General features: G+C 41.7%; 1 protein-coding gene across 5 annotated transcripts in view; it reads left to right on the top strand.

The window, feature by feature from the left end:
- LOC122934435 (probable cation-transporting ATPase 13A5) overlaps nt 1-24,851 on the top strand; it is a 246,680-nt gene that overhangs the window by 55,440 nt on the left and 166,389 nt on the right. For all 5 annotated transcript variants that reach the window (XM_044289895.1, XM_044289893.1, XM_044289894.1 and 2 more), the window contains exons 2-3: nt 4,010-4,183; nt 23,008-23,142. In XM_044289895.1, the coding sequence (XP_044145830.1) occupies nt 4,010-4,183; nt 23,008-23,142 (309 nt within the window). The remainder of the gene's footprint in view (nt 1-4,009; nt 4,184-23,007; nt 23,143-24,851) is intronic.

Raw genomic sequence — 24,851 nt, 5'->3', positions numbered from 1 at the left:
ATTTCATATTAATACACCCCATAAATGGCTGTATCACACAGAACTTGCAACCCAATCACAAGCAAGGTTTGCTGGAATTAATGATGTATCATATAATGCAAACAACCTAAAAGCAGCCGTATAACACCAATTTGGATTAGCGCCCTAAAGCCACTAACCTAGGCCATCTCTGATATACAGTAGGCTTTCAGAACCCATATAGAGTATCAAAAAACTGTTTGCATGGGCTAGCAAAAAAAATAGTAAAAAAAAAAGGTATAATGCCCAGCACTGTTTAATGATAAAAACACATCAGATAAACTGTTACGGTAAAGTAGCGTCAATAGGAGGTGAATGAATGGATAAGTGATTCATGTGCTGTCAGGTCTGTCAGCAACATGTTGCCAAGTCTCCACAGAGTCATCTTTCCGGGATTATTCCTCCCATGTTGCTGTCTGGATGAGGCGACAGGGGTCCAGAGGGTAATCAAAGGCAGTGAAAGTAATGAAGCAATATTTTGCTCTGTGTTCTGTCCAGTGCATAAATATCCAAAGTTTCATAAATTTGTTGAAGGTCAGCAAAGGCTCTGATAACAATCTTTCTACTTGGTGTATTGATTAAATGTTCAAATGGATGTAGCCACCTAAAACTGACCTTTCTGCCTCTCTGCCTTCCTAATAGTGGGTGCAGATGGTTTCTCTTGCACAGGGCCATAGGGGACAAGTCCTAGTAAATGGATATAGTTCCCGAGATGAGGCTGATTGCAAAGAAGACAGTGAGGGTTGGCATAAGGGCTTCAGGTGAGACAGATTCAGGTATGCCCTTAAGTCTCAAATTATTTTGCTGCCCCCAGTTGTCTTGGTCCTCCATTAAGGAGTAGAGATGTTTTTCATGGGTTAGGCAGCTAAGTTATAGGAGACTGCTGTATTAAATTTGACCAGTGCAGCCTGAAAGGTCTCAAGGGCCTCAACTCTAGTATATACAGTGCTGCCCATAATTATTCATACCCCTGGCAAATTTTGACTTAAAGTTACTTTTATTCAACCAGCAAGTAATTTTTTGATGGGAAATGACATAGGTGTCTCACAAAAGATAATAAGACTAAGTACAAGAGGCATTATTGTTGAAAAAAACCCATTTCTCAGCTTTTATATACATTTGAGCAAAAAGTGTCCAGTCCAAAATTATTCATATCCTTCTCAATAATCAATAGAAAAGCCTTTATTGGCTATTACAGCAATCAAACGCTTACTATAATTGCAGACCAGCTTTTTGCATGTCTCCACAGGTATTTTTGCCCATTCATCTTTAGCAATGAGCTCCAAATCTTTCAGGTTGGAGGGTCTTCTTGCCATCACCCTGATCTTTAGCTCCCTCCACAGATTCTCAATTGAATTCAAGTCTGGACTCTGGCTGGGCCACTCCAAAACATTAATGTTGTTGTCTGCTAAACATTTCTTCACCACTTTTGCTATGTGTTTTGGGTCATTGTCATGCTGAAATGTCCACTGGTGCCCAAGGCCAAGTTTCTCTGCAGACTGTCTGATGTTGTTGTTGTTGAGAATCCTCATGTATTGCTCTTTTTTCATGGTGCTGTTTACTTTGATTAGGTTCCCTAGTCCATTGGCTGAATACCCCCCCAAAGCATTAGGTTCCCACCACCATGTTTGACAGTGGGGACGGTGTTCTTTGGGTTGAAGGCTTCTCCTTTTTTACGCCAAATTAAGGAAACATCATTGTGACAAAGCAATTAAATTTTTGTTTCATCTGACCATAACACAGAAGACCAGAAGTCTTCTTCTTTGTCTTCTCTGTCCAGATGAGCTTTTGCAAAGGTCAAAAAAATTACTTGCTGGTTGAATAAAAGTATCTTTAATTCAAAATTTGCCAGGGGTATGAATAATTATGGGCAGCACTGTATGTGACACAGATCTTGTTTTATGTCTTTGGAGCACAGGTTCAAGGGAGTTTGTCAGCAGAGTTTTGAGGAAGGAAATAGAGATAATCTGATCCTCGCCGCTACAGAGTTCCTCTTGTTCACTATCTGTTTCAGCCTCAGAGCTGTCTTCAGTGAATGCAGGCAGGTTGGACTGTTTCAACTGTGCCATCTTTCCTGGTTGCTGCTTCGCGGCTGCTGGTGCCTTGCGCATGAGCATTCACAGTTTTAGGGCTCATGCACATGGCCAATGCCCAGCCATGTCCATATTGCGGCCCACAAACAGTGGCTCCGCAATACATGAGCACCGGCTGGGTGTACCTCGCATCATAAATGCAGACCCATTCACTTGGAGGTGCAGTGCAGAATGGAGGCATGGATCGGAAGCCCACAAAAGCACTACGGAGTGCTTCCATGGGTTTTCTGTCCTTGCCTCTGCACTGCAAAAAAGTAGTGCATGCACTACTTTTTTGCAGTGCGGACTGTGGGATGCAGATCGCGGACCCCATTCAAGTGAATGGGTCTGTGATCCGCATGCTGTGGCCCCACAGTAAGTGCCCGTGCATCGCAGATCGCAATTTGCGATCCACATCAGGGGGCCCGGCCGGCACACGTTCATGTTGGTCCTGGAGGCTCTCTAGACCAATCTTTAGTGGATTTACCCATGTTTAAGAGGTTCTAATAACTTTTTTTCTCATTCCACTGAACAAATAATTGTCTACGCTTTTGCTTTACATTTTATTGAACCTTAAAGGGAACCTGTCATCAATTTTATGCTGCCCATACTAACGGCAGTATAAAGTACAGACAGGTGAGTAGATTTCAGTGGTCTGTCATTTAAAAGTTAAAAGTAAGGCCTCTTTCACACGAGCGTGACGGATTAGGTCCGGATGCGTTCAGGGTACGTTCAGTGAAACTCGCACTATTTTGCAAGCAAGTTCAGTCAGTTTTGTCTGTGATTGCGTTCAGTTGTTCAGTTTTTTCCGCGCGGGTGCAATGCGTTTTGATGCGTTTTTCGCGCACGTGATAAAAAACTGAAGGTTTACAAACAACATCTCTTAGCAACCATCAGTGAAAAACGCATCGCACCCGCACTTGCTTCCGGATGCAATGCGTTTTTCACGCAGCCCCATTCACTTCTATGGAGCCAGGGCTGCGTGAAAAACGCAGAATATAGAACATGCTGCGATTTTCACGAAACGCAGAACTGATGCGTGAAAAACAACGCTCATGTACACAGCCCCATTGAAATAAATGGGTCAGGATTCAGTACAGGTGCTATGCGTTCATGTCACGCATTGCACCCGCGCGGAAAACTCGCTTGTGTGAAAGGGGCCTAAGTGGTTGCCGAGAACCAACATCACAATAATTGCAAACTAGGCCTGGAAAAGTCACTGCAACCAGAGAGTCCTGGTTATTCATGAATCCCTGCTCTCCTGCTGATGACTGACAGTCTTCTACCTAGTTTTCTCCCTTTCTCTCTAGGAGACAACTGCCAACCATCAGCAGATGGGCGAGGAGAGCAGGAGGTTATGAATAACCATGAGTCTTCTCAGGTAGATTTGACTCTTTCCAAGGCCTAGGCTGTAATGATTATGATGCTGGTTCTCAGCAACCGCTTACTTTTATCTCATAAGTGACACCGCTGAAATCAGCATTTCTGTCACTATTTTATGCTGCCCTCGGGGAGGTCACCGAAAAGTTCATGACAGGTTCCCTTTAAATTGAGCTATTAAAGAATACATTTAATCCCACAAAAAAAAAAAAAGTCAGCTTAAAAATAAAAAGTAGTCTCATGGGAAGAAGGGAAGTATTGCTGCCAAAATTGACTTGGTCCTTAAGAGGTTAAATAATTCTCTCTATGATTTATTGAAAATTTGTAACAAAGGAAAGTACAATACAAGTGAATGGTGGTTGGTGTTTTGAAGAAGAAGTGAAGTGATTGCCTGTAGCAGCCATATTATATTTCTTAATATAAGAAGCCCTGGGATCACAACACCCCATGTTCATCGTATTACTTACTACATGAACATTAAGCATTTAGTATGTTTTACTGAAAATGTCTATAAATTTAAATTCTCTTTATTTTCCCAGGAACTCTTTTGTTATAAGGAAGAGCAGAGTCGAAATGTCCTTTGCGTTATTGGTTACATCTTTACCTTGGGGATCCTTAAAATGATTTTCTACTGGAAACCTGAACTGGATGTCTGGAGTCACTGTGTCTCATGCAGCTTGGCAGATGCTGATGTGATATTGTTCAGAACCACTGTAAGTAACCAGATTGCAGAATTAATGAAATTGATTGCAAATCATTCCTTTACACTTCTCCCTATATGATTCGCTCCTAATATTTAACCCATCATCATTAAACCACTAATGAAAGTCTATATAAATTCCCTGTAATTGCCAGTCTTTCCTAAACCATAATATTTTGGAGAATATAATTAAAATATATATTTTCTCTGCTCATGTATTGAATATTATTTATAAATAAAGTTAAATTTATTTAAAAGGATCACACCAATGTAAGTTATGTTCTGATTATGATTTGGCATTTCTATGTCTATAAACAGCTAATAATCTCAGTGGTGAGGACCAGAACTCATGCTCTTCACACACATTCAATGTTTATTTGGTCAGTATTTTAATCAGTATTTACAGTATAAGCCAAAACCAGGAGTGGGTTCAAAACCCAGAAACGGCCATCTTTCTATTATGATTTTTCTCTATAGGTTCCACTCCTGGTTTTGGCTTACAAATACTGATGTAAATGACTGAATAAGTGTCAGTGGTATAGCACAGACAGTATCTATTGTGTATGGAACTACCTCAGCTTGTGTGTCTGCTCAATACACTCTTCATGCTTTAAAGTGTACAGTTACAGTGGGATGCAAAAATTTGGGCAACCTTGTTAATCGTCATGATTTTCCTGTATAAATCGTTGGTTGTTACGATAAAAAATGTCAGTTAAATCTATCATATAGGAGACGCACAGAGTGATATTTGAGAAGTGAAATGAAGTTTATTAGATTTACAGAAAGTGTGCTATAATTGTTTAAACAAAATTAGGCAGGTGCATAACAGGTGCATTTGGGCACTGTTGTCATTTTATTGATTCCAAAACCTTTAGAACTAATTATTGGAACTCAAATTGGCTTGGTAAGCTCAGTGACCCCTGACCTACATACACAGGTGAATCCAATTATGAGAAAGAGTATTTAGGGGGGTCAGTTGTAAGTTTCCCTCCTCTTTTAATTTTCTCTGAAGAGTAGCAACATGGGGGTCTCAAAACAACTCTCAAATGACCTGAAGACAAAGATTGTTCACCATCATGGTTTAGGGGAAGGATACAGAAAGCTGTCTCAGAGATTTCAGCTGTCTGGTTCCATAGTTAGGAACATATTGAGGAAATGGAAGACCACAGGCTCAGTTCAAGTTAAGGCTCGAAGTGGCAGACCAAGGAAAATCTTGGATAGACCCAAGCGACGAATGGTGAGAACAGTCAGAGTCAACCCACAGACCAGCACCAAAGACCTACAACATCATCTTGCTGCAGATGGAGTCACTGTGCATCGTTCAACCATTCGGCGCACTTTACACAAGGAGATGCTGTATGCGAGAGTGAAGCCTTTTCTCCGCCCCAGCACAAAAAGTGCCGCTTGAGGTGGGCTAAAGCACATTTGGACAAGCCAGCTTCATTTTGGAATAAGGTGTTGTGGACTGATGAAACTAAAATTGAGTTATTTGGCCATAACAAGGGGCGTTATGCATGGAGGAAAAAGAACACAGCATTCCAAGAAAAACACCTGCTACCTACAGTAAAATATGGTGGTGGTTCCATCATGCTGTGGGGCTGTGTGGCCAATGCAGGGACTGGGAATCTTGTCAAAGTTGAGAGACGCATGGATTCCACTCAGTATCAGCAGATTCTGGAGACCAATGTCCAGGAATCAGTGACAAAGCTGAAGCTGCGCCGGGGCTGGATCTTTCAACAAGACAACGACCCTAAACACTGCTCAAAATCCACTAAGGCATTTATGCAGAGGGACAAGTACAACGTTCTGGAATGGCCATCTCAGTCCCCAGACCTGAATATAATTGAAAATCTGTGGTGTGACTTAAAGAGAGCTGTCCATAATTTGAAGCCATCAAACCTGAATGAACTAAAGATGTTTTGTAAAGAGGAATGGTCCAAAATACCTTCAACCAGAATCCAGACTCTCATTGGAACCTACAGGAAGCGTTTAGAGGCTGTAATTTCTGCAAAAGGAGGATCTACTAAGTATTGATTTCATTTCTTTTTTGTGGTGTCCAAATTTATGCACTTGCCTAATTTTGTTTAAACTATTATAGCACACTTTCTGTAAATCCAATAAACTTAATTTCACTTCTCAAATATCACTGCGTGTCTCCTATATGATATATTTAACTGCCATTTTTTATCGTAACAACCAACGATTTATACAGGAAAATCATGACGATTAACAAGGTTGCCCAAACTTTCGCATCCCACTGTACATTCAGGTACATAGTGCTAGCATTTTTTTCCCATTGAAATCAATGGAAGCTGTTTAGTAGTATTTAGAATGCATGTTATAGGAATTTTGGGGGACATTTATTAAGACCGGGGTTTTCAGACGCCAGTCTTAATAAGGCCCTGCACGGGCGGTGGATTTGAAGCAGAGTCTGCCGGCCTATGCATAACTTTGGCGGATCCACCACCACCTCTTCTAAATGTAAGACAGCTAACTGTGCTGCTTACTGTGTTTTGATCAAATCTGCTTGGACAGCTATGACATACACACATGGACAAAATTATTGGCACTCTTTTCTTTAAAGAAAGAAAGAAAAACACACAATGGTCCCTGAAATTATTTGAAACTGACAAAAAAAAAATAGAAAATTAACTAAAAATCAGCTAATAAAAAACAGCTTTTGAATTGTGGTTCAAATTAATAATTTTAAAAGCCAAACTAATGAAATTGGCCTGGACAAAAATGATGATACCCATAACGTAATATTTTGTTGCACAACCTTTTGAGACAATCGCTGCAATCAAGTGATTTTTGTAACTCTTAATGAGACTTCTGCACCCATCCACAGGTATATTGGCCTACTGCATCAGGTTTGAAGGGTGCCAGACTGCATGTTTCAGCTACTTCCACAGATGTTAAATGAATAGGATTTAGAACTGGGCTGATAGAAGCCCACTTCAGAATAGTCCAATGTGTCGATCTTAGTCATTCTTGGATGTTATTATCTGTGTGTTTTGGGTCATTATCCTGATGGACCCATGACCTGCGAATGAGACACTGGGTAGACATTTCACTCCACAAAGGCTTGATGTTCTTGAGATTTCATTGTACCTTGTACAGATTCAAGGCACACTGTGGCACCGCTCAGAAGGGAAGGAGCAACATCCGGATTTTGAAATATGGAATTTGATGAAAAGGATTTCAAAAGCCATAACTTTATAACTTTTTTATTGACTGAGAATAGTTTTTTGTGGGACAAGCTGTCATTTTTACTGGTAGCATTGTGTGGTGCATATAACTTTTTGATCACTTTTTATATCACTTTTATGGGAGGTAAGTGGGCAACAATTATAATGTTGTCTTGTTTTTTATTTATTTATTTGCTCTGAGATTTTCCATGTGGTTTTCATTATATGAAAAATTCTTCAGGTTAATATGATTTGGGCAACACCAAACTCATATACAACAAGTACCTGAGGAGCCGGTGAGGAAGAAGGGAGTGGTAGTGGCCCTGATGAGATGTTGTGTCATGGTGTGCTCCCTCAGGCTGTCACTCTCTGGGGTTCAGTGCAGTGAAAATGTAAAAATTAAAGAATCAGGCATATATGTAAGAGATTAACAAATGGCTTTCTTTACTAAGTGCAAATGGTAACTTGCGGTACATCCAGCAATAATAAATACAAGGTGCACTCTCTGTCACCAGATGATGAGGTATGGTGGCTGGTTAGATGACACTCAGAAATATTCTAGATGACTCTCCTTATTCCTCTTTGCTACTGCTTTAAATCTGGCACCTTTGACTGTAGGTGTCCAATGGCTTTCAGATGTGTCTATCCCACCCTGGGGTGATGGGTGTCTGAAATTGTTCTCCCCCACCTCACAGAGATTTGGATAATGGTGACGTGTGCCTTAACTTGTTATCCCCCACCTTGCAGCAGTGTCTGTAAAGCTAATTGTAGCTGGTCACTCTGCTATCTGGAGCACCGTAGCTTGATGGGTTTTTGCAGCCCTTGGACTTTCCCTTTCCTCTGGAGCAGTGTTCCTCACAGTAGAGATGGATTTCTGGTCCTAAGGCCATAAGGAACAGAAGCTGATGGACATTCTCCCTGTTTCCTCACTAGCCTAGCTAGCTCCCCCTCCTAAATGGGCACACTCCTATCAAGAGGGGGTAAAATGGAGTGGTTAGCTCCATTCCCGTTGCCACTGATCTGTCATTTGCTGGTGGAACAATACATGGCAAGTAAAACATTACTGTAGCATTATAAATCAAACAATTTGCAAATATCCAATTTTGGGTATTGCACATATATTTTGCATAACATCCATAAGATGTATATTTTTTGGTCAATATAGCTGTGTGAGGGCTTTAGTTTTTATTGGTACCATGTTGAGTTACATATTTTGTTTTAAAGTTTTTTTTGCTTGTTTTTTTTTGCATTTGTTTGCTTTTTTAAAGTCGCCAACTATTGCAGTCTATTTAATCTGTCAGTTTTTTTAAACTGACACATATTTGCACTAGTGCAATTTGTATGAATGGATGAGCATAAATCCATCCTTAAAACACATTAACTCTCTGGAAGGACCTGGTAGGCTTTGGTACATGCAGACCTGGAGGTCTTTGTAAGGTTTGTTCCCTCTGTAAATGCCTTAGATGCCAGCCAGGATTGGTGCCAGCACCAATCTCGGCCACCACAGCAGTGTGTCAGCTGTATGTTGTAGCTGAAACCTGCTATAGATGTTGTTGTCTCAGTTCATGAACAACTGCCATAGCTATGCAATAAATATACACGGTATGGTGTGTTAATGTACTGCATGTTATGCCATATATATAGCTTATCGGTTAATAAACTCCGTTCTTTGCTGCCTTTGATAAGAAACTTTTGTTTACAGAAGAGCCTTCTTCCTTATCGAAACTCACTGTCATATGCTGGTGTTTATGTCTACGAGGCAGAATGAGGGAAAGGAAGGAACAATTCACCCCCATCCTCTCCTCAGAACTGCTTTGCTAATGTTGGGTCTAGTATATATTTGAGTGATTTGGTGAGTGATTTTTGCCAGCCATAAACACAGAACAGCTGTAAATCTTTCTATTATAATTTATCTCTGTGTAGCCTTGCACTTCAGGTTTTGTCTCACAATCACTTTTGGAAATCACTGACCAAATCACCTAAGTGTAAACTAGGTAGCCCTTAAGATGATAGGTAGGGCCAGGGGCGGACTGGCCATAGACCCTACAGGAAAATTTTTCGGAGGTCCAATACCTAGGGGGTCGCCCGAGCCCTCTTCATGGCCACTACCCAGGTACATAACGATCTGATGCTTTCAGCATTAATCTAGGTCCTTGGACTTTCCTTTTCCTCTGGAGCAGTGTTCTTCACAGTAGAGATGGATTTCTGGTTCTAAGGCCATAAGGAACAGAAGCTGATGGACATTCTCCCTGTTTCCTCACTAGCCTAGCTAGCTCTCCCTCCTAAATGGGCACACTCCTATCAAGAGGGGGTAAAATGGAGTGGTTAGCTCCATTCCCGGTGCCACTGATCTGTCATTTGCTGGTGGAACAATACATGGCAAGTAAAACATTACTGTAGCATTATAAATCAAACAATTTGCAAATATCCAATTTTGGGTATTGCACATATATTTTGCATAACATCCATAAGATGTATATTTTTTGGTCAATATAGCTGTGTGAGGGCTTTAGTTTTTATTGGTACCATGTTGAGTTACATATTTTGTTTAAATTTTTTATTTTTTTTGCATTTGTTTGCTTTTTTAAAGTCGCCAACTATTGCAGTCTATTTAATCTGTCAGTTTTTTTAAACTGACACATATTTGCACTAGTGCAATTTGTATGAATGGATGAGCATAAATCCATCCTTAAAACACATTAACTCTCTGGAAGGACCTGGTAGGCTTTGGTACATGCAGACCTGGAGGTCTTTGTAAGGTTTGTTCCCTCTGTAAATGCCTTAGATGCCAGCCAGGATTGGTGCCAGCACCAATCTCGGCCACCACAGCAGTGTGTCAGCTGTATGTTGTAGCTGAAACCTGCTATAGATGTTGTTGTCTCAGTTCCTGAACAACTGCCATAGCTATGCAATAAATATACACGGTATGGTGTGTTAATGTACTGCATGTTATGCCATATATATAGCTTATCGGTTAATAAACTCCGTTCTTTGCTGCCTTTGATAAGAAACTTTTGTTTACAGAAGAGCCTTCTTCCTTATCGAAACTCACTGTCATATGCTGGTGTTTATGTCTACGAGGCAGAATGAGGGAAAGGAAGGAACAATTCACCCCCATCCTCTCCTCAGAACTGCTTTGCTAATGTTGGGTCTAGTATATATTTGAGTGATTTGGTGAGTGATTTTTGCCAGCCATAAACACAGAACAGCTGTAAATCTTTCTATTATAATTTATCTCTGTGTAGCCTTGCACTTCAGGTTTTGTCTCACAATCACTTTTGGAAATCACTGACCAAATCACCTAAGTGTAAACTAGGTAGCCCTTAAGATGATAGGTAGGGCCAGGGGCGGACTGGCCATAGACCCTACAGGAAAATTTTTCGGAGGTCCAATACCTAGGGGGTCGCCCGAGCCCTCTTCATGGCCACTACCCAGGTACATAACGATCTGATGCTTTCAGCATTAATCTAGGTCCTTGGACTTTCCTTTTCCTCTGGAGCAGTGTTCTTCACAGTAGAGATGGATTTCTGGTTCTAAGGCCATAAGGAACAGAAGCTGATGGACATTCTCCCTGTTTCCTCACTAGCCTAGCTAGCTCTCCCTCCTAAATGGGCACACTCCTATCAAGAGGGGGTAAAATGGAGTGGTTAGCTCCATTCCCGGTGCCACTGATCTGTCATTTGCTGGTGGAACAATACATGGCAAGTAAAACATTACTGTAGCATTATAAATCAAACAATTTGCAAATATCCAATTTTGGGTATTGCACATATATTTTGCATAACATCCATAAGATGTATATTTTTTGGTCAATATAGCTGTGTGAGGGCTTTAGTTTTTATTGGTACCATGTTGAGTTACATATTTTGTTTAAATTTTTTTTTTTTTTTGCATTTGTTTGCTTTTTTAAAGTCGCCAACTATTGCAGTCTATTTAATCTGTCAGTTTTTTTAAACTGACACATATTTGCACTAGTGCAATTTGTATGAATGGATGAGCATAAATCCATCCTTAAAACACATTAACTCTCTGGAAGGACCTGGTAGGCTTTGGTACATGCAGACCTGGAGGTCTTTGTAAGGTTTGTTCCCTCTGTAAATGCCTTAGATGCCAGCCAGGATTGGTGCCAGCACCAATCTCGGCCACCACAGCAGGGTGTCAGCTGTATGTTGTAGCTGAAACCTGCTATAAATGGTGTTGTCTCAGTTCCTGAACAACTGCCATAGCTATGCCATAAATATACACAGTATGGTGTGTTAATGTACTGCATGTTATGCCATATATATAGCTTATCGGTTAATAAACTCCGTCCTTTGCTGCCTTTGATAAGAAACTTTTGTTTACAGAAGAGCCTTCTTCCTTATCAAAACTCACTGTCATATGCTGGTGTTTATGTCTACAAGGCAGAATGAGGGAGAGGAAGGAACAATTCACCCCCATCTTCTCCTCAGAACTGCTTTGCTAATGTTGGGTCTAGTATATATTTGAGTGATTTGGTGAGTGATTTTTGCCAGCCAAAAACACAGAACAGCTGTAAATCTTTCTATTATAATTTATCTCTGTGTAGCCTTGCACTTCAGGTTTTGGCTCACAATCACTTTTGAAAATCACTGACCAAATCATCTAAGTGTAAACTAGGTAGCCCTTAAGATGATAGGTAGGGCTAGGGGCGGACTGGCCATAGACCCTACAGGAAAATTTTTCGGAGGTCCAATGCCTAGGGGGTCGCCCGAGCCCTCTTCATGGCCACTGGCCAGGTACATAACGATCTGATGCTTTCAGCATTAATCTAGGTCCTTGGATTTTCCTTTTCCTCTGGAGCAGTGTTCTTCACAGTAGAGATGGATTTCTGGTCCTAAGGCCATAAGGAACAGAAGCTGATGGACATTCTCCCTGTTTCCTCACCACGATGACCTTCTGTAGGATGATAGCTGTAGACTGTCAGGGAATGATGGGAGTTGTAGTTTTGCAACAGCTAGAGGGCCTCAGGTTGAGCATGCCTGATCTAGGAGTATCAGATACTTATGCACTTGGCCAGCAGCGGCAGTTGACCTCCTGAATTCAACTGTATAACCATCCTCTGTATGTATGCTCAGGGCCAGCTCCATGATCATGTGAGCCTTTGGGCTATAAATCCCAGTGGGCCCCCTTGAGGCATTTTCATGTCTCTGTGGCTCCCACATAATATAATGACCACCAGTAGCCCCTATATAGTATAATGACTACTAGTAGCCCTTCACACAGTATAATAAACCCCCAATGCCCCCAAACACCGTATAATGACTCCCAGTGGCCCCACACACAGTATAATGACCCCACAGCGGCCCCCCATTCTGAATAATAACCCCCAGTCACCCTGCATTAAAAACACTGACCCCCAGTGGCCCCAACACTGGGGGTTATACTGTATGGCGGGTGCACTGGGGGTCATTATACTGTATGGTGCTCACTGGGGGTCAGAGACAGAAAATTTTAGTATGCCCCCGCCCCCCCAACGGGTTCACATCACGTTTTTACTATCGGTTTGATGTATACAAATGTGCAGCACTCCACGTATTTGTATCCTGCAGAGTCCAGTAAAAAAAATGCATACGTTAACATATATATATTTTTTTACAATGGAACTGTATGCTGTAACGGACGGCACTGTACGGCATCAGTCTGAGGCATCTGTTAACGTATACATTTTTGATATGCATTAAATGGATGGCAAAAATGGGATGTGAACCCAGCACTAGTGTCAGAATTGTACAGTACAGGGCGGAGCAGCGGAGCAGAGAGGGGAGGCCGCCAGGTACTGAGAGAGCGCTACCTGGTCCTGGTGGTCAGGGATGAGGACTGTGTTTCCCAAAGATCATTTATCTACTGAGAAATACAGGACACAGTACAATACAGTAGAATCTATATAATAAAAAGATATTAGCCCTACCCCCGAATAATAATACAATTAGGTGGTCATTTATTATATAGAAATACGTCTATATTAGGCGTATTTCTGACACAGATTGTGGCGCAAAGGTCCTTAGCACCGCAATCTATATTCCCGCTCATGCCAGGTCTAAAAAAAGTGGTGTGGGCATGGAAGGGGATACAGTTATGGCCATGCAGTTATTGGATACCACCGCCATACAGTGATAACACCTCCATACAATGATAAAACCACCATACAATGACCAGATAAAGGGGTATAAGAGAGCACAGTACAGGGAATGACTAGGGGCACTGTACAGGGTGTGGTAAGAAGGCACAATACAGGGTATAAGGGGGCACAGTACAGGGTGGGTGGCACAGTCACATGACCCTTTGACGTTAGAAGGTCCTTATGGTGAATGCGGTTCAGACTCTACAATATTGAGAAGCAGAGGATTGAGACAGGGGCCCGGGGCCGTGGATGGACAGGAGGGGTGAGCACAGCAAGTAGGTGGAAGGGGCTCTGAGGGGGATTCATACAAGAAGTAGGGGCAGGAGGTCTGTGCAGGAAAACAGGAGATAGGAGGGTGGAACAGGAGCTCTGGATACATGAGGGAGAAAAGGAGACAGCAAGGGATCCATGAAGATGAGATGGGACAGGATATAGGGGGGGGGGGCAGGTGTCATGGAGGCAAACTACTTAATGAAGCAGTAAAACAACTCCTGTCCCACAGAGAAGAGACAGTCACAGTGCAGACTCACTGACAAACTCTGCATGTCTAAAGCTGGTAAGGTAACCTGCTGCTCTGCTGTATGGAATGAAGAGGGGGGGTGTCTGAAGCTCTGCAGCAGCCGGCCTTATGTGACTCAGAGGGTCCATCAGAGGGGTACTGCGTAAGTGAAATGAGAGCAATGAGTGCTTCCATCTGTATTGATGGAAGTGCTCATAGCAGCTCAGTGGGTTCCTTACGGAGCAGTGGGCCCCGGCATTTGCCCGGATTTTCCGGGTGCTGACACCAGCTCTGTGTATGCTGTACTGTGGTATTTGGTTTTGCTGGGGTGTTATTTTGTACTGCTCTATGGTATTGCTGGCCCTACCTACTTGTGTTGCCCCATCTTCTGTCTATTTGGATTTGCCTAAAATTTGCGGCCACTTTTAGGCTTTTTTCCAGGGCTACTTTAAGTTCCCAGTCAGAACAGTCTCTATGCTATCTAACATTCCGCACACTGATAATCGGTGTACATACTGTACATTAGTGTTGCATTTTCTTACATGATGATAGCCTTCCAACCCTGCACTCTTGTTCTATTAGGGCCATGCCCCTTCGACTTCACACTCTTGGATTTAAGGGGGTTGACCACTATATATTACTTGCTGCACATGTGCTAATCCCAGCACGTATGTGCAACTAGTAATAGACCTTATTAAACTATCAGCACATATTTGATTGATATGTCTACTGATGGTCTTACCTGCTTGATGGGGCTTCAGTCTCAAGAAAGGCTACTAATGAAGGTCCATGTGACCAGTCCCATTCATCATCATGTGCTAGTTCCCCTGTGTGTCCACAGTGTAATCAGTCATCAGTCCAGCTGATGGGTGGGACTGGTCACATGACTCTTCATCAAGGACCATTTTGGGACTGCAGTACCATCTAGCAGGTAAGAGGAACTGGTAATAAAACTGAATTAGGCATACTAATATTAAACCATAGGCATTGGTGCCAGTGGTTTAAGTACAATTATTACTAGCTGAATGTATGTGCTGCTCCCAGGAATATACAGCTAGTAATACAGTGGATATAAAAATGTCAGGTTTCTGTGATGTAAAACAAATGAGACAAAGATAAATCATTTCAGAACTTTTTCCACCATGAATGTGACCTATAAACTGTACAACTCAATTGAAAAACAAACTGAAATCTTTTAGGTAGAGGGAAGAAAAAAACATTAAAATAAAATAATATGGTTGCATAAGTGAGCACACCCTTAACCCCTTAAGGACACATGACGTATCGGTACGGCATGTTTCCCGAGTCCTTAAGGACACATGACGTACCGGTACGTCATGTGTTGTTCCGATCACTGCCGTGCGGCCGGCTGTGATCGGAACAAGGTGCCTGCTCAAATCATTGAGCAGGCACCTCGGCTAAATGCGCGGGGGGGTCCCGTGACCCCCCCATGTCCGCGATCGCAACAAACCGCAGGTCAATTCAGACCTGCGGTTTGTTGCGCTTTCTGCAGTTTCTGATCGCTGCGGTCCCTGACCGCGGCGATCAGAAACTTTAGTGTGGCGAAAATATATATTTATTACCCCCCCTGCACCTCTGAATGATTTTAGCCCGGTGGGAGGTGCAGGGGGGGTGTTGCGGGCGGTGGGGGCGGTGCGGGAGGCGGGCGGTGCGGCAGGCGGGATCGCGATCCCCCGCCCGCCTCCTATTGCGTAATCGTTGGTGTACAGTGGGTATACCAGGGTGCCAGCACATTGCTGGCACCCTGGTATAAACGGCTGACATCGGTGATGCGATGTCAGCCGTTTAACCCTTTCCATACAGCGGTCCGTACGGACCGCTGTATGGAAAAAGTTAACAGTAAGAGGGAGCTCCCTCCCTCTCCGATCGGGGGGCTGCAGTGCCTTTGCAGCCCCTCAATGGAGAGGGAGAGAGCCCCCAGACAGCCCCCCCAGAGCCCCGTCCTTACCCTTCCCCGTCTGCGCAGTTCTGACCATAACTGAGCAGACGGGGAAGGTTCCCATGGCAACAGGACGCCTCTCAGGCGTCCTGCTGTCCATGGTGCTGAACAGATCTGTGCTGAAAGCATAGATCTGTTCAGTGTAAGTAAAATATAGTACAGTGCAATATATATTGTACTGTACTGTATTATACAGACATCAGACCCACTGGATCTTCAAGAACCAAGTGGGTCTGGGTCAAAAAAAAAAGTGAAAAAAAGGTAAAAATCAAAAAACACATTTATCACTGATTAAAAATTAAAAAAATAAAATTCCCTACACATGTTTGGTATCGCCGCGTCCGTAACGACCTGATCTATAAAACGGTCATGTTACTTTACCCGAACGGTGAACGCCATAAAAATAAAAAATAAAAAACTATGATGAAATTGAAATTTTGTCCACCTTACTTCCCAAAAAAAGGTAATAAAAGTGATCAAAAAAGTCGCATGTACGCCAAAATTGTAACAATCAAACCGTCATCTCATCCCGCAAAAAATGAGACCCTACTTAAGATAATCGCCCAAAAACTGAAAAAACTATGGCTCTTAGACTATGGAAACACTAAAACATCATTTTTTTTGTTTCAAAAATGAAATCATTGTGTAAAACTTACATAAATAAAAAAAAAGTATACATATTAGGTATCGCCACGTCCGTATCGACCGGCTCTATAAAAATATCACATGACCTAACCCCTCAGGTGACCACCGTAAAAAAATAAAAATAAAAACGGTGTAAAAAAAGCCATTTTTTGTCATCTTACGTCACAAAAAGTGTAATAGCAAGCGATCAAAAAGTCATATGCACCCCAAAATAGTGCCAATCAAACCGTCATCTCATCCCGCAAAAAATGAGACCCTACTTAAGATAATCGCCCAAAAACTGAAAAAACTATGGCTCTTAGACTATGGAAACACTAAAACATCATTTTTTTTGTTTCAAAAATGAAATCATTGTGTAAAACTTACATAAATAAAAAAAAGTATACATATTAGGTATCGCCGCGTCCGTATCGACCGGCTCTATAAAAATATCACATGACCTAACCCCTCAGGTGACCACCGTAAAAAAATAAAAATAAAAACGGTGTAAAAAAAGCCATTTTTTGTCATCTTACGTCACAAAAAGTGTAATAGCAAGCGATCAAAAAGTCATATGCACCCCAAAATAGTGCCAATCAAACCGTCATCTCATCCCGCAAAAAATGAGACCCTACTTAAGATAATCACCCAAAAACTGAAAAAACAATGGCTCTTAGACTATGGAGACACTAAAACATTTTTTTTGTTTTAAAAATGAAATCATTGTGTAAAACGTACATAAATAAAAAAAATTGTATACATATTAGGTATCGCCGCGTCCGTGACAACCTGCTCTATAAAATTACCACATGATCTAACCTGTCAGATGAATGTTGTAAATAAAAAAATAAAAAACGCTGCCAAAAAAGCTATTTCTTGTTACCTTGCCGCACAAAAAGTGTAATATAGAGCAACCAAAAATCATATGTACCCTAAACTAGTACAAACAAAACTGCCACCCTATCCCGTAGTTTCTAAAATGGGGTCACTTTTTTGGAGTTTCTACTCTAGGGGTGCATCAGGGGGGCTTCAAATGGGACATGGTGTAAAAAAAAACAGTCCAGCAAAACCTGCCTTCCAAAAACCGTATGGCATTCCTTTCCTTCTGCGCCCTGCCGTGTGCCCGTACAGCGGTTTACGACCACATATGGGGTGTTTCTGTAAACTACAGAATCAGGGCCATAAATAATGAGTTTTGTTTGGCTGTTAACCCTTGCTTTGTAACTGGAAAAAAAAAATTAAAATGGAAAATCTGCCAAAAAAGTGAAATTTTGAAATTGTATCTCTATTTTCCATTAAATCTTGTGCAACACCTAAAGGGTTAACAAAGTTTGTAAAATCCGTTTTGAATACCTTGATGGGTGTAGTTTCTTAGATGGGGTCACTTTTATGGAGTTTATAATCTGGGGGTGCATCAGGGGGGCTTCAAATGGGACTTGGTGTCAAAAAACCGGTCCATAAAAATCAGCCCTCCAAAAAACAAACGGCGCACCTTTCCCTCTACGCCCCGCTGTGTGGCCGTACAGTAGTTTACGGCCACATATGGGGTGTTTCTGTAAACAGCAGAGTCAGGGCAATAAAGATACAGTCTTGTTTGGCTGTTAACCCTTGCTTTGTTAGTGGAAAAAATGGGTTAAAATGGAAAATTAGGCAAAAAAATGAAATTCTCAAATTTCATCGCCATTTGCCAATAACTCTTGTGCAACACCTAAAGGGTTAACGACGTATGTAAAATCAGTTTTGAATACCTTGAGGGGTGTAGTTTCTTAGATGGGGTCACTTTTATGGAGTTTCTACTCTAGGGGTGCATCAGGGGGCTTCAAATGGGACATGGTGTAAATAAACCAGTCCATAAAAATCAGCCTTCCAAAAACCAAACGGCGCACCTTTCACTCTACGCCCCGCTTTGTGGCCGTACAGTAGTTTACGGCCACATATTGGGTGTTTCTGTAAACGGCAGAGTCAGGGCAATAAAGATACCGTCTTGTTTGGCTGTTAACCCTTGCTTTGTTAGTGGAAAAAATGGGTTAAAATGAAAAATTAGACAAAAAAATAAAATTCTCAAATTTCCTCCCCATTTGCCAATAACTCTTGTGCAACACCTAAAGGGTTAACAACGTATTCAAAATCAGTTTTGAATACCTTGAGGGGTGTAGTTTCTTAGATGGGGTCATTTTTGGGTGGTTTCTATTTTGTAAGCCTCGCAAAGTGACTTGAGACCTGAACTGGTCCCTAAAAATTGAGTTTTTGTAAATTTCTGAAAAATTTCAAGATTTGCTTCTAAACTTCTAAGCCTTATAACATCCCCAAAAAATAAAATATCATTCCCAAAATAATTCAAACATGAAGTAGACATATGGGGAATGTAAAGTCATCCAAATTTTTGGGGGTATTACTATGTATTACAGAAGTAGAGAAACTGGAACTTTGAAATTTGCTAATTTTTCCAAATTTTTGTTAAATTTGGTATTTTTTGGTGCAAAAAAAATAATTTTTTTGACTTCATTTTACCAGTGTCATGAAGTACAATATGTGACGAAAAAACAATCTCAGAATGGCCTGGATAAGTCAAAGCGTTTTAAAGTTATCAGCACTTAAAGTGACTCTGGTCAGATTTGCAAAAAATGGCCTGGTCCTTAAGGTGAAATAGGGCTGTGTCCTTAAGGGGTTAAACTAATACTTTGTTGAAGCACCTTTTGATTTTAAAACAGCACTCAGTCTTTTGGGGTATGAGTCTATCAGCATGGCACATTTTAACTTGGCAAGATTTGCCCACTCTTCTTTGCAAAAACACTCCAAATCTGTCAGATTGCAAGGGCATCTCCTGTGCACAGCCCTCTTCAGATCACCCCACAAATTTTCAATCGGATTCAGGTCTGGGCTCTGGCTGGGCCATTATAAAACTTTTATCTTCTTCTGGTAAAGCCATTCCTTTGATGATTTGGATGTATGCTTTGGGTTGTTGTCATGCTGAAAGATGAAGTTCCTCTTCATGTTCAGCTTTCTAGCAGAAGCCTGAAGGTTTTGTGCCAATATTGACTGGTATTTGAAACTGTTCACAATTCCCTCTAGCTTAACTAAGGCCCCAGTTCCAGTTGAAGAAAAACAGACCCAAAGAATGATGCTGCCACCACCATGCTTCACTGTGGGTATGGTTTTCTTTTGGGGTTGTGAAGTGTTGTTTTTGCGCCAAACATTTCTTTTGGAATTATGGCCAAAAAATTCAACCTTGGTTTCATCAGACCATAACACCTTTTCCCACATGCTTTTGGGAGAGTTCGGATGTGTTTTTGTAAAGTGTAGCCTGGCTTGGATGTTTTTCTTCGTAAGAAAAGGCTTTCGTCTTGCCACTCTACCCCATAGCCCAGACATATGAAGAATACAAGAGATTGTTGTCACATGTACCACACAGCCAGTACTTGCCAGATATTAATGCAGCTTTTTTAATGTTGCTGTAGGTCTCTTGGTAGCCTTCCAGACCAGTTTCTTTCTCATCTTTTCATCAATTTTGGAGGGACGTCCAGTTCTTGGTAATGTCACTGTTGTGCCATATTTTCTCCAGTTGATGATGACTGTCTTCACTGTGTTCCATGGTATATCTAATGCCTTGGAAATTCTTTTGTACCCTTCTCCAAACTGATACCTTTTAACAATGAGATCCCTCTGATGCTTTGGAAGCTCTCTGTGGACCATGGCTTTTGCTGTGGGATGCGACTAAGAAAATTTCCGGAAAGACCAACTAGAGCAGCTAGGGGGTTAATCAGAGGCACTTTAAATGATGGCAGGTGTATGCTGACTCCTAATTAACATGATTTTTAATGTGATTGCTTAATTCTGAACACCGCTACATCCCCAGTTAAAAGAGGGTGTGCACACTTATGCAACCACATTATTTATTTATTTTAATTCCCTCCACCTCAAAGATTTTAGTTTGTTTTTTAATTGAGTTGTACAGTTTATAGGTCACATTAAAGGTGGAAAAAGTTCTGAAATGATTTATCTTTGACTCATTTTTTTACAGCACAGAAACCTGTGTGTAGACTTTTTGTATCCACTGTACATAGTGGGAAAACTCTTTAAACAAATACATAGAAACATAGAATGTGTCGGCAGATAAGAACCATTTGGCCCATCTAGTCTGCCCAATAATTGGGGTTGTGGCAGTTTTTCCATTGTTGGTTGACAGATATGCTTTTTTTCTGTGCTTTTTTTGTTTTCTATGAAGAAGTAGTAATTTGGGTCATAAGTGTATGGGATGCTGATGTAGCAGTTACATCTTGGTCCTGGTGCCTTAAACAATCTTTAAGGTAGCTTGGCCACATAAGACAACACCAGTATATTTTATTTGTTCCTGTTCCTGTATCAACGATATTATTTTTTTGATATGGATATATGTTTATTATTTTTCAGATATGCAAAGAAATGTTTACATTTATTTATTTGGAGCGATGTAACTCCACAGTATATATCCTTGAAATACCTTTAAAATAAGACAACACCAGTATTATAAAGTACACTTGACACATGGGCTGTCCCACATATTTTGCATTGGAGTTGAGAAGTTAAAGGGATTGTCCAGGATATTTTAAAATAAGTTTATAAGCAAGAAGTGTTATAAGGCTATACTCACCTTTTAATTGTCCTGCCTTTCCATAGAGGCCAGTATGGTCCCTGTCATTTCCGGTCCCTGCCGTCCAGAAGTAGATGTCCCATTCCTTGTCACATGATTGCTGAAAACAATCAGTAGCCTCAGCAATAAGATGCTGCTTATGCATGTGTCAGCTGAAGCCAATGATTGGCTGCAATAGTTTTGGGAAAATGAATACGACTTCCAGACAGTAGGGACTGGAAATAGTGGTGTTTCAGATCAAAAGTGCTGGAGAGGTGAGACGTTTATTAGGAAAGTATAGTGTTTATCAATATATAACATTTTCTGCTCACAGATACACTTTACAATATCAAGGACAATCCCTTTAAGGCCTCATGCACACGACCGTTTTTTTTTTAAGGTCCGCAAAAACGGGGTCCGTAGGTCCGTGATCCGTGACCGTTTTTTCGTCCGTGGGTCTCCTTGATTTTTGGAGGATCCACGGACATGAAAAAAAAGTTGTTTTGGTGTCCGCCTGGCCGTGCGGAGCCAAACAGATCCAACCTGAATTACAATGCAAGTCAATGGGGACGGATCCGTTTGACGTTGACACAATATGGTGCAATTGCAAATGGTTCCGTCCCCCATTGACTTTCAATGTAAAGTCAGGAGTCCCTTTTATACCATTGGATCGGAGTTTTCTCCAATCTGATGGTATATTTTAACTTGAAGCGTCCCCATCACCATGGGAACGCCTCTGTTAGAATATACCATCGGATTTGAGTTAGATCGTGAAACTCAGATCCGACAGTATATTCTAACACAGAGGCGTTCCCATGGTGATGGGGACGCTTCAGGTTAGAATATACTAAAAGAACTGTGTACATGACTGCCCCCTGCTGCCAGGCAGGTGCTGCCAGGCGGCAGGGGGCAGACCCCCCCCCCTGTATTTAACACATTGGTGGCCAGTGCGGCTGCCCCCCCCTCCCTCCCCTGTAGTTAACACATTGGTGGCCAGTGCGGCCGGCCCCCCTCCCTCCCCTGCAGTTAACTCATTGGTGGCCAGTGCGGCCGGCCCCCCCTCCCTCCCCTGTAGTTAACTCATTGGTGGCCAGTGCGGCCTGCCCCCCCTCCCTCCCCTGTAGTTAACTCATTGGTGGCCAGTGCGGCCTGCCCCCCCTCCCTCCCCTGTAGTTAACACATTGGTGGCCAGTTCGACCGGCCCCCCCTCCCTTCCCTGTAGTTAACTCATTGGTGGCCAGTCAGGAGGGGGCAGTCATGTACACAGTTCTTTTAGTATATTCTAACCTGAAGCATCCCCATCACCATGGGAACGCCTCTGTGTTAGAATATACTGTCGCATCTGAGTTTTCACGAAGTGAAAACTCAGCTCTGAAAAAGCTTTTATGCAGACGGATCTGCGGATCTGTCTGTGTAAAAGTAGCCTACGGCCACGGACCACGGACGCGGATGCCAATCTTGTGTGCATTCGTGTTTTTTCACGGACCCTTTGACTTGAATGGGTCCGTGAACCGTTGTCCGTCAAAACACGGAAACAGGGATCACAGATGCAGCTGCAAAACGGTGCATTTTCCGATTTTTCCACAGACCCATTGAAAGTCAATGGGTCCGCGAAAAAAAGCGGAAAATGGCACAACGGCCACGGATTCACACAACGGTCGTGTGCATGAGGCCTAAGTCTTGGGTTATAATAGCAGTGAAATAAGTAGCCAATGTGGTGTGCAATAATTAGCAAACTGAATAGAAGGAAGTAAAGTCGAGTTTATACTTACTTGGTAACAGGGTAGTGTTTTTTGTCTTTTTATGATCACACAGGATGAATTTAAGAAGTACACCAAGAAGAAAGTAAAATTGATCCATTCAGATCTGTCACAGATTATGTCTAATGATAAAACACCAAATACAGAAACATCTGATCTATGCAAGTTGTTAATTAGGCCTCAGACTTGGGTAAGGTCTAAAAAATAATATTCTGTCCATGTATGTGTCTATAAATGTATACACAAGATTACTTAAAGCTGAGGAGGAAGACGGGTTAAAAAATTATTATGAAGATTTGGCTGCACCCCTATTCTCATAGCTCTTACTACAGCAGGCTGAGCAGAGGATTTGGCTGCTGGTTATCAAGGAGAAAGCTTCCTAATCTCATCTTCCGGAAACAGACTGGGATCCTTTCTCCCCAAACACTAGCAGCCATGTACCCTTCTACACAAGTCTCTGTACTGTACAACGGGCCCAGCACTGCTATGCTGAGAGAGAACACTTGCTAGGACAGGCCGGGCAGGCTGTACAGTAGAGCATAAAACAGAAGATGTGGCTGCTGGTGTACAGGAAGAAAAACAACTGCATCCTCCACTCAGCAAAGTCTATTGTACTGTACACAGTAAAATAATACAGACATACAGTTAGCACATACTACTCTACAAAAGCGCCAAATAATACCTCTACAACATGCCCATCACATAGTGACTAAATAATGCTACCACACTGTTGCTGAATAAAAAACATTTTACAAAGTCCAATGTTACAGTGACTATATACTGGAGGATACCAATTAGACACTGCATACCACGTCTTTATTTATATTTGTTGGCTAATATATCCCTAGATGTGTGGTGCCAGATGACTAGCTTTAAAAAAAAAAATTTTGCGATATTATATCATGAGATGTCTGTCTATGCTATGTGATTACCCAGGAGTTGTGCTGTGATTTGCAGCCTGTCATGCTATTGTGCTGAATTTATTTAATGAGACATTGGAGTCTTTAAAGGGATTGTCTGGTTTCAGCTAGTAACTGGACTAGCCTGGAATAAAGAATTGAGCACAGTTTACCTTGCAGATTCAGTGCCGTCACACCAGTTATCCTGGCAGGGTTCTATTCACATGGCTGCAGTGCTCACATCAGCATTAGTGATGGACGAACATCTGCCGGGACAGTTCGCAAACGCGATCAAATGTTCACGAACCGCAAGTTTGCATTCATTTTAATGGCAGGCAAACCTGAAAAACCTTCAGCTCATATTTGCAGCCAATAAATAATTACTAGAAGTGCACAAATAGTCCCACAACATGGACAGGGACATTCCAGATGTATTATTCGATTTTGCGATCTCCATTCATTATTTTTTTCAATGCAAAATATCAGCAATATAATTTTCGCGTACGCTCATGCGCAAATGTACTATACAGTACCCAAATGCACTATAAAGAAAGTATATTGGTATATAACACCCCACTTCAATCTGTTTTTTGGGTGGACGACTGGTATATCACACCAGTAGAAATGATTTGTTCCAATAGCGCTTGTCCCTCTATATACCTGCAGTATCGCAGCAGAACCGCACACAACTGCCGCACAATACAAATGCACTATAATATACTTTCTAACATAGAAAGTATATTATAACATTGTACAAGGAAGGCGATCCATTAGAATATACATAAAGATAAAATGTCACCTTTAATAATGTTACTACGAGGGTCCATTAACATGTCCGTAAGTGTTTTGCGGATATGCAAAACACGGACATCAGCAATGTGCATTCCGCAATTTGCGGACCACACATCTCCGGCACTATAATAGAAAATGCCTAATCTTGTCTGCAATTGTGGACAAGAATAGGACATGTTCTATTTTTTTGCGGAAACGGAAGCACAGA

Source organism: Bufo gargarizans, chromosome 4 (genome assembly GCF_014858855.1).
Source record: "Bufo gargarizans isolate SCDJY-AF-19 chromosome 4, ASM1485885v1, whole genome shotgun sequence".
Lineage (NCBI taxonomy): Eukaryota > Metazoa > Chordata > Amphibia > Anura > Bufonidae > Bufo > Bufo gargarizans.
This window is presented reverse-complemented; position numbering and strand designations above follow the sequence as displayed.